The sequence below is a fragment of the Salvelinus sp. IW2-2015 genome, linkage group LG15, assembly GCF_002910315.2.
Source record: "Salvelinus sp. IW2-2015 linkage group LG15, ASM291031v2, whole genome shotgun sequence".
In the NCBI taxonomy this organism is placed as follows: Eukaryota; Metazoa; Chordata; class Actinopteri; order Salmoniformes; family Salmonidae; genus Salvelinus; species Salvelinus sp. IW2-2015.
In genome coordinates this window covers 10,747,439-10,758,515 of record NC_036855.1, presented here as the reverse complement: position 1 = coordinate 10,758,515, position 11,077 = coordinate 10,747,439, and the positions used below count along the sequence as shown (strand labels likewise).

The following is an 11,077-nucleotide window of genomic DNA, read 5'->3' as shown; positions in this document are numbered from 1 at the left end:
TACAATTTTATCCCTGATGTCCTTACACAGCTCTCATGTCTTGGCCATTTTGGAGAGGTTGGAGTCTGTTTGATGAGTGTGTGGACAGGTGTCTTTTATACAGGTAACGAGTTCAAACAGGTGCAGTTAATACAGGTAATGAGTGGAGAACAGGAGGGTTCTCAAAGAAAAACGAACAGGTCTGTGAGAGCCGGAATTCTTACTGGTTGGTAGGTGATCAAATACTTATGTCATGCAATAAAATGCAAATGAATTACTTAAAAATCATACAATGTGATTTTCTGGATTTTTTGTTTTAGACTCAGTCTCTCACAGTTGAAGTGACCTATGATAAAAATTACAGACCTCTACATGCTTTGTAAGTAGGAAAACCTGCAAAATCAGCAGTGTATCAAATACTTATTCTCCCCACTGTATATACTTTAATATACAGTTGAAGTTGGAAGTTTGCATACACCTTAGCCAAATACATTTAAACTCAGTTTTTCACAATTCCTGACATTTAATCCTAGTAAAAATCCCTGTCTTAGGTCAGTTAGGATCACCACTTTATTTTAAGAATGTGAAATATCGAAATAATAGAAGAGTGATTTATTTCAGCTTTTATTTCTTTCATCACATCCCCAGTGGGTCAGAAGTTTACATACACTCAATTAGTATGTGGTAGCATTGCTTTTAAATTGTTTAACTTGGGTCAAATGTTTCGGGTAACCTTCCACAAGCTTCCCAGAATAAGTTGGGTGAATTTTGGCCCATTCCTCCTGACAGAGCTGGTGTAACTGAGTCAGGTTTGTAGGCCCCCTTGCTCGCGCATGCATTTTCAGTTCTGCCCACAAATTTTCTATGGGGTTGAGGTCAGGGCTTTGTGATGGCCACTCCAATACCTTGACTTTGTTGTCCTTAAGCCATTTTGCCAAAACTTTGGAAGTATGCTTGGGGTCATTGTCCATTTGGAAGACCCATTTGCGACCAAGCTTTAACTTCCTGACTAATGTCTTGAGATGTTGCTTCAATATATCTACATAATTTTCCTTCCTCATGGTGCCATCTATTTTGTGAAGTGCACCAGTCCCTCCTGCAGCAAAGAACCCCCACAACATGATGCTGCCACCCCTGTGCTTCACGGTTGGGATGGTGTTCTTCGGCTTGCAAGACTCCCATTTTTCATCCAAACATAAAGATGGTCATTATGGCCAAACAGTTATATTTTTGTTTCATCAGACCAGAGGACATTTCTCCCAAAAAGTATGATCTTTGTCCCCATGTGCAGTTGCAAACCGTAGTCTGGCTTTTTTATGGCAGTTTTGGAGCAGTGGCTTCTTCCTTGCTGAGCGGCTTTCAGGTTATGTCGATATAGGACTTGTTTACTGTGGATATAGATACTTTTGTACCTGTTTCCTCCAGCATCTTCACAAGGTCCTTTGCTGTTTTTCTGGGATTGATTTGCACTTCACACCAAAGTACGTTTATCTTTACGACACAGAACGCGTCTCCTTCCTGAGCGTATGACGGCTGCGTGGTCCCATGGTGTTTATACTTCCGTACTATTGTTTGTACAGATGAACGTGGTTCCTTCAGGTGTTTGGAAATTGCTCCCAAGGATGAACCAGGCTTGTGGAGGTCTACCATGTTTTCTGAGGTCTTGGCTAATTCCTTTTGATTTTCCAATGATGTCAAGCAAAGAGGTACTGAGTTTGAAGGTAGGCCTTGAAATACATCCACAAGTACACCTTCAATTGATTCAAATGATGTCAATTAGCCTATCAGAAGCTTCTAAAGCCATGACATAATTTTCTGAAATTTTCCAAGCTGTTTTAAAGGCACAGTCAAATAGTGTATGTAAACTTCTGACACACTGGAATTGTGATACAGTGAAATAATCTGTCTGTAAACAATTGTTGGAAAAATTACTGTGTTCATGCTCAAAGTAGATGTCCTAACCGACTTGCCAAAACTATAGTTTGTTAACAAGAAATTTGTAGAGTGGTTGAAAAACTAGTTTTAATGTATGTAAACTTCCGACTTCAACTGTATGATGTGTGTGTGTGTGTGTGTGTGTGTGTGTGTGTGTGTGTGTGTGTGTGTGTGTGTGTTGTGTGTAGTATATATATATATATATATATATATATATGTATGTATATATATATATACTGTATGTATATATATCATTTTGTTATTCATTTCATTTTTGAAGATTTTTTTCAATATATTTTGTTTATTACCGACCACAAAATATCAAGTATATTAGCTTTACATACAAAAGCAGAAACTTAATGAATAAATAAATATGTTAGCAAGTAAATACATGTTACAAGATAATACAATTCGTTACACCAGAATAATTCTTATTCTGGTTTAACATAAAGCACTTTGCATTCACAGACAACCACCAACACTCAAGGCATAACACATTCATGAAACAACACTGGTAAAACTGAAGTGATGTTCTACCTAGGCAATGAAAAACAGGAATGGGGATTCAAGAGATATAATCATTTACGATTTGCATTCATTTAAGGGAATGAAAGCACACAATCCCTTGCATAAATCTCAACAGCGAGGCTACATCAAGATAAAGTAATACACCCCTAATACTTCACCTGTTTTTAGATGAATTCATATCGATATTATCTTAATCCTACTGGCCAGAGATCTCAGCATCCACCCAACTGTTGAATTGGCAAACATTGTTACAGAGCACAATGGGTGGGCTATGTTATATGGTATTCATCGTCATATTCCAACTTTTAAAGCAAGAGTGAATTTGACATTCTTTGGACTCTATTCTTAGTTCTCCTCATCTCTGCAAATACACATTTATTTTGGTGGCCAGGCCAAGCACTTCTCCAAAACAACAACAAAAAAACATGAATTTGATTAAAAAAACAGATGAACATAAAATGCCATAAGACTATACAAGGTACTGAGAAAGCCACACAATGTACATAATACACAGTGGCTGACTGGAATATATAAATAATGGAATAAGAAATCAGAGCACAGTTAAATAGCTTTTTGTTGCTTTTTGTATCCATTTCTGCCCAGACAACTATAAGTCACATGTACAATCACACAAGTTTTTCTTAGTCATAAATATAAGTTTTGACTAGGATTAGATTGGCCTCTTTTGTTTAGTTCTCCTTACAGTACAATTCACACACAACGGTATACAGACATAATATAGAATAGACAAACAAGGCAGAATATGGGAAATAATCAAAACACTGCCCATTACTAAATTGCCGACATGGTTTCAACAGATTCATGACTCCTAACAGTGTGCAGTGCCACACGTCATGACCATACACACAGATTTACAGGGTATACAGAACAGTGGCATGTCTCTGTTAGGACCTGACTACAATGGGAGTTTAGCAAATACAGATGACATAGAAACAGGTGATTTAGTCTGAGATGAAAGGAAGAGGAAAAACTGATGTTCTTATTTCCTGAATTAAGAAATCCATAAAATGATTTCCTATTTCACACCTAATTAAACCACAGGGCAAAGAAAACATATGTGTCTTGGCTTTTCGTGTCTTTATGTAAAAATGAACCATTCTACCCTTCTTAAGGGCAATATGAGGTTGCTACATCCATTTTTTTTAAACGTATAAATTAATGATATGCACCCATTTATTTTCGAAAAATATAACTTATAAAAGCCTCATGAGCTTAGTTTAACTGTCATAGCCCATCAGAACCCAGTAAATATAAACAAACACTATATGGCCTCAAAACATGGTTAAAACTAGAATGTAGATATCATGGATGGTCAGTACTTCCATCCATAGCTCTGTCTATCAATTTGAGAGTGATTACATTTCTCTAGCCCTATCCCTCAGCTTTTTAGCGAAACGGGTTTGGTGGGGGGGAGTGGGTATATTTTATTATTGTTTCTGCTGATTGCCGCTTTAAGGGAACCAATTAATTATCTAACTTAATTTTGGTTTAAAGGAATTCCAAAATAGATTGTAAGGTAACACCTACAGTACCTACCAAACTACATTCAGTAACAACTTACTTGGGACAGGGTTACTTGCAAGGTAGTCTACTTATTCAACACAGTATAACATTTAAGCTGATCTAATTTGCTCCTTGCACTGGCCTTTGGCACATCAGGTAGGTTGGTACCCTACCTGTAATTTACTCAGGTAAACTACTGCTCCAGACGGAGTCTGTTAATATGAGTTTTAACTCCAACATTTGGACATTTCACTGGACCAGGTTAAGCCTACTCCTGTACTGAATGGCACTTGGTAACTTTCACATCTTAAAATATTCTAGGACTATCTATAGTCCATATTTATGTTGATCTGATATTCAGTTCTTGAGTAAAATATTTGTATCTAGGTCTATGAAACCAGCTCTGTGTATGTATATACTAACCTCACTTCAATCAACAGTAGGTCTACAAGGCATACCGCATACAAATCCTATGACTAAATATGTGTCACAGTTTAATAAAAAGTCAACCAAACTGTTTCACTGACAGAATAACTGGAGGTAAAAGTCATAATTCCCATGGTGTTCCATGACGAAACCTGAAATGACAAAGTACTGGTATAGCATTACATGGTATACCCTGGCTGGTTTCACATATATTTGATATTTTAGTAATTCAGCAGATGCTCTTATCTAGAGTTACTTACAGGAGCAATTAGGGATAAGTGCCTTGTTCAAGGGCACATCGACAGATTTTTCACCTAGTCAACTTCTAACCGCTAGGTTACCTGCCACCATAGATGAGAAGATAGTGAACAATGGTGGTGACCCTGTGAAGAAGGCTGTGGTGTAGAATAGTTTGTGAGGTGACCCCTAATCTGAGTGCATCTGGGTCATGTTCATCAGGGCACTCAATGGAACACATTTAAAAACATTTGGCGAAGGAAAATGAAAATGATCGTTTCTTATAGGACAAGTCTAAGTAGTCCCTGCCTGTTTCAGTCCCATTTCTTCAGTTTGGTGCCTAATAAACACAACCCTGATCTATCTATTCTGTTGCAGCTGTTCAGACTGGGATGCCTTGAGACAGACTAAGCGGAAACTGGAAGAGGATAAAGGAAGAGAAGTGGATGGCTCCTGGAGATCACTTGTTCTCAATGAGAGTCTGCACCTTGCACACCAGGTCCCGGGCCAGAGTCAGGATCTGCTTGATGTTGTGATGCTCAGCCATTTCTGAAAGGAGTCGAGAGAAGATGAAAATGTCATACCAGCTGAACCACTGCCAGCATCAATGCACAAGGCTATACCACCATATTTATTTTATGTATATGTGGGTAAGCCCTGCATTCCCCTGTAACTCTATATTCTCAGAGGTGGAGTATGACCTTTCACTGCATGGTGACAGTTCATAATCAGAGCCATCCAGTGGCTAGCTACACTACAAACTTCATTTTACCAGGGTCACGTGAAGCAATTGTAATGTCAGTTCACCACAAGAGACCGAGTCTACTGATTAGGATGGGGTAGTCTGTGTTTAATTTAATTTTGTATTAAAAACACAGTTTGAGATCATTGTGAGGGGCTTTCCCCATTGGCTTAAATGGTTGGGCGTCCAGGGAAAATATTGTCTGAGGTTGCCACAGTAACCAAGGGGGCGACGCTTAGCGAAGGGTCAATTGCGTGCATTATTCATTAAACCATTTATTTTCTCAGCACAGGTACCCATTCAAGGTTACTATTCCCCCTTCAGCTTTTGACAAAGTTGGACATGAATAAAAATACATTTTAGGTTTATCTTTCTCTAGGCAATTGAAATGCAATGCTCCACATTGACACTTAATCTGTAAATCTAGAGTTTGTGCCCCAGTCGAGTATTTCATATTAGCTGCTGCAAGGTGGCAGACAGTTTACCATTAAAAGGGTATAGAACGCACACACCTATCGTTTTTCCAAGTGCATGGAGACATTTTTTTTATACAGAAATGCTGGTTGAAAAGTTCCATACCTTCAATGCTCTGCAAACAACTGAATGAATTGTTGATTCATTGTTAGACAGTTTACCGTTGAAAAACTTTATGATGTCGGTGAAGTCCATGTTGTTCTCCAGAATGATGTCCCGGTAGACCTCCACTAGTGCCAGTGCGATGAAGAGGACAAAGTGGCCGGAGGAGGTGTCCTTCGCTGCCCAGATGGTCTCCCATACCGCAAACACATCGTCATACACCAGCTCTGAGAATAGAGAAGTACAGGGGGATGCAGGAGTCAGTTAAGGTAGGAGTGGTGGGGAAATCTAAATCTGATAGAATAAGAGAAGCTATAAGTCAAATTGTAATAGCTTCACCTTGCCCTCCGATTGGGCTAGATTAAATTGACTTTGGGATTCAGAATGCAAGTACAGTACATGAGGATGAATCATGAGTCAGTATGGTTGGGATTGGAGTTCACGGCTCTTGGTTTTTAATGAAGATAGAAATGTGTTTGAATATGAGGGGTATAAACACCTAGATGGGAGAGATTAGAGGCTGTGATTGATAATGAGATAGCCATTGATTCATATTCACCGTGCCCTCACGTGTCCTTCACGCAGTAGTGACCCATCTTCTTATTCCTTACCAACTCCCGAAGCCACTTTTTCCTGAGTGATCTTACTGCCTGACGCATCATTGATGTGGAAGCCGCTTATTATAACTATTATAACTGCCGGGGCGGCAGGGTAGCCTAGTGGTTAGAGCGTTGGACTAGTAACTGAAAGGTTGCACAGTTCAAATCCCCGAGCTGACAAGGTACAAATCTGTCGTTCTGCACCTGAACAGGCAGTTAACCCACTGTTCCTAGGCCGTCATTGAAAATAAGAATTTGTTCTTAACTGACTTGCCTAGTTAAATAAAGGTAAAAAAAAAAAAAAATTGTTAACTTGTGTTGCTTCATGTCCGTTTTATATTTGGTCATGGTATGAAAACACGCTATCCCCTAAGTTTAATTGCCATTTGCTACGGGCAATTGCACGGTAACAGAGGGATGCTGAGACTCCAATTTTTCACTTTGAAATGTATGCCAAATAAAAACCAATGATTGCAAAGTTAAACAAACCATAGAAAAATGCATTTATTTGAAGAAAAGTACAGATGCATAGTTTGGAAACAGAATGACGGGTTGTGCTGTTTGTTCCATCATTCTGTTACCAAACTTTGCATCTGTACTGTTCTTCAAATAAATGTATTTTTCTATGGTTTGTTTAATTTTGCAATCATTGTTTTTTGTTTGGAATGTATTTTAAAGTCTCAGTCTTGCCCCTACAGTAATAAGTCCCCTCATAGCAGGATGCCATTATTACCACGCTTTAAGTCTAGAAGGAACCATCGGTAGCAGAAGTAGAAGTGGGTGTAGTCGCCATTTTGGTGCATGAGCTCAAAGATCTCCGAATCCAGTATCTACAGAAGGGTAGGAGCAGGAAGGGAGTAGTAGGAGAGAGGGCAGACAGTTGAAAGAAAAGAGAAGCCAGATAGACAGTTGAAGGACAAGAGATGGGTTGGGGAGTAGAGGGAATGGGTCGGGGAAGAGAGGATGGGGGTTAGTGGAGACCATAAAGTTAATGTGTTATATTCACTGTATCCTTCTATTCATGAAAACAACTGGATGCATGCCAATACATATACAAATATAGAAGTTACAAAGGGTCTCTGTGGCCTCACCTGGATGAGAGAGCGCATGTTGGCAAAGTGAGTGTCCATGGCCCCGCCGTGGGGGAAGTTCTGATTCATCCTCTTCATGAGCTCAGTGAAACAGCTAAAGGCCATGGCCTCTGAGAGAGGGGGGAGGAAAGATGGAGAGAGGGAGAAAAGACAGACAGAAATGTTGAACGGTCCGCTTCTATCACCCTTTCGGTTGTCCAACCTGAAGCTCAACAGAACCCCTGTCCTCTGTTTTATAGTATTATATTCATTGTACTCTTTCTTTATTTCTCAATACCTCTGTATGATATAGTGATAGTCTAAGATGAGTCTCACTGACAAACTGTTGTTTGACTAAGCGTGATTGTGTGTGTGTGTTATAGAGCAGCTGAACCCCAAAAAATATTTATTTGGTTGAAAACGGCATCGATATTAGTCAGAAACATTGATTCCAGTGTTAAAATTGACTACAAAGTGTAAATAGCATATTTTGGTCATAAAGTCAGTATCTTCCAAAACAGGTATTAGGGAAGCTGTTACGTTCCTAGATCCAATGGATATTTGAGGGTGGGTTTTGATTTAGATCATGCCCACTTGCCCACTAACAGAGGACTGTAACGCCTAGAATGTTTTGACCATGACAGTTTACAATCTAAGGATCACCAAGTAATTTTGTCTCCTCAACTTGTTCCACAGCCACACCATTCATTACCAGATTCAGCTGAGGTCTAGAACTTTTGTACCAAATACAATGCTCTTAGTTTTAGAGATGTTCAGGACAGTTTATTACTGGCCACCCATTCCAAAACAGACTGCAACTCTTTGTTAAAGGTTTCAGAGGCTTCATTAGCTGTGGTTTCTGATTCATATATGGTTGAATCATCAGCATACATGGACACTGCCAGTGGCAGGTCATTGGTAAAAATAGAAAAGATCAGAGGGCCTAGAGAGCTGCCCTGTGGTACACCACACATTACATGTTTGACATTAGAGAAGCTTCCATTAAAGAAAACCCTCTCAGTTCTATTAGATAGATACCTCTGAATCCACGATATGGCATCGTGCCATAACACATGCATTTCCTCAACAACAGGTTATGGTCAATAATATCAAATGCTGCACTGAAATCTAACAGTACAGCTCCCACAATCTTCTTGATATCAATTTCTTTCAACCATTCATCAGTTATTTGTTTCAGTGCAGTACATGCTGAGTGCCCTTCTCTAGAAGCATGCTGAAAGTATTTTGTTAATTTATTTACAGAGAAGTAGCATTGTATTTGGTCAAACACCATTTTTCCCAACAGTTTGCTAAGAGCTGGCAGCAAGCTTATAGGTCTGCTGTCAGAACCAGCAAAGGCTGCTCTACCACTCTCGTGTAGCGGAATGACTTTGGATTCCTCCAGGCCTGAGGACAAAGACTTTCCTCTAGGCTCAGATAAAGATATGACAGATAGGAGTGGCTATAGTCAACTACCATCCTCAGTAGCTTTCCATCTAAGTTGTCAATGTCAGGTTTGTCATTATTGATCGATAACAATACAATACTTTTTCCACCTCTCCCACACTAACTTGACAAAATTCAAACTTGCAATGCTTTTCTTTCATGATTTTGGTCTTTCTTTTACATGAGTACGATGGCAGACTATTTGTTGTTGGCATTTCCTGCCTAAGTTTCCCCACTTTGCCAATGAAGAAAACATACAAATAATTGGCAACATCAAATGGTTTGGTGATGAATAAACCATCTGATTCCATGAAAGATGAAGTTGAATTTGTCTTTCTGCACATCATTTCAATTTAACAAAGGTTTTCATATCATTAATCTTGGCTTCATAATACAGTTTCTTCTTTTTTGTTGTTGAGTTCAGTCACATAATTTCTCAATTTGCAGTAAGTCAGCCAGTCAGATGTGCAGCCAGACTTATTAGCCACTCCTTTTGCCCCATCTCTTTCAACCATACAGTTTTTCAATTCCTCATAAATCCATGGAGCCTTAACAGTTCTAAAAGTCAGTTTCTTAACAGGTGCATGTTTATCAATAATTGGAAGATGCAATTTAATAAATTCATCAATGTGCTGCGTCTGGATGCTCCTTATTAATCACATCAGACCAACAAATATTTTTAACATCATCCACATGAGTCAAAGCAAAATCTTTTGTATGATCTCTTATACACTATTTTAGGCCCAGCTTTTGGAACTTTAGCTTTCCTGGATATAGCCACAATATTGTAATCATTGCATCCAATGGGTACGGATACGGCTATTAGTAAAAATGTCATCAATACATGTGGATGATCTTGTTCCTGTAGTGTTTGTAAACACCCTGGTAGGTTGATGAATAACCTGAACCAGATTACAGGCACTGGTTACAGTGAGAAGCTTCCTCTTAAACGGACAGCTTGATGAAAAACAGTCAATATTTAGGTCCCCAAAAAGTAGACCTGTAAGGGGTGCTTAACTTCTTATGGCTGAAGGGGCAGTATTGAGTAGCTTGGATGAAAGGTGCCCATTGTAAATGGCCAGCTCCTCAGTCTCAGTTGCTAATATATGCATATTATTATTAGTATTGGATAGAAAACACTCTAAAGTTTCTAAAACTGTTTGAATTAAGTCTGTGAGATTAACAGAACTCATATGGCAGGCAAAAACCTGAGAAGTTCCACTTCCTGTTTGGATTTTTTCTGGGGGTGCCATATTTTCAACCAAGCTCTCATTGAATATAAAGAGAGATATGAATGGGTTTTCACTTCCTACGGCTTCCACTAGATGTCAACAGTCAATAGAACTTAGTCTGATGACTCTAATTTGAAGGGGATTCGAAGGAGACAGGAATGAGTAATCACTGCCATGAGGTGCCCACGCATTGAACTGGCGCGTTCACGTGAGAGTGAGCTCCGTTCCTTCTCTCAATTGAAGTCGATTTAATTCTCCGGTTGGAACGTTATTCAAGATGTATGTTAACAACATTCTAAAGATTGATTCAGTACATCGTTTGACATGTTTCTACTGACTGTAACGGAACGTTTGGACATTTCGTCACGTTATAGTGGTCGCGCTTTTAGACTTTGGTTAGGGTTTTTGGTAAACAATTCGAAAGTAGCTAATTTGACATAAATAACGGACATGAACGAACAAATCAAGCATTTATTGTGGACCTGGGATTCCTAGGACTGCATTCTGATGAATTCATCAAAGGTAAGGAAACATTTATCATGTATTTTCTGGTTTCTGTTGAGTCCAACATGGTGGCTAATTTGGCTAATCATCTGAGCTCCGTCTCAGATTATTGCATGGTTTATATTTCCGTAAATTCTTTTTGAAATCTGACACAGCGGTTGCATTAAGGAGAGGTATATCTATAATTCTATGTGTATTACTTGTATTATCATTTATATTTATGTTGAGTATTTCTGTTGAAATGATGTGGCTATGCAAAGTCACTTGATGTTTTTGCAA

At 38.9% G+C, this 11,077-nt stretch overlaps 1 protein-coding gene across 2 annotated transcripts in view; it reads right to left on the bottom strand.

Moving 5' to 3' along the window:
• Nucleotides 1-2,209: 2,209 nt before the first annotated feature.
• LOC111975163 (small G protein signaling modulator 1-like) overlaps nucleotides 2,210-11,077 on the bottom strand; it is a 65,070-nt gene continuing 56,202 nt past the window's right edge. For both annotated transcript variants that reach the window (XM_024003369.3, XM_024003368.3), the window contains 4 exons: nucleotides 7,638-7,747; nucleotides 7,280-7,376; nucleotides 6,007-6,174; nucleotides 2,210-5,178 (listed from right to left, as the gene is read on the bottom strand). In XM_024003369.3, the coding sequence (XP_023859137.1) occupies nucleotides 5,090-5,178; nucleotides 6,007-6,174; nucleotides 7,280-7,376; nucleotides 7,638-7,747 (464 nt within the window). In that variant the 3' untranslated portion in view covers nucleotides 2,210-5,089. The remainder of the gene's footprint in view (nucleotides 5,179-6,006; nucleotides 6,175-7,279; nucleotides 7,377-7,637; nucleotides 7,748-11,077) is intronic.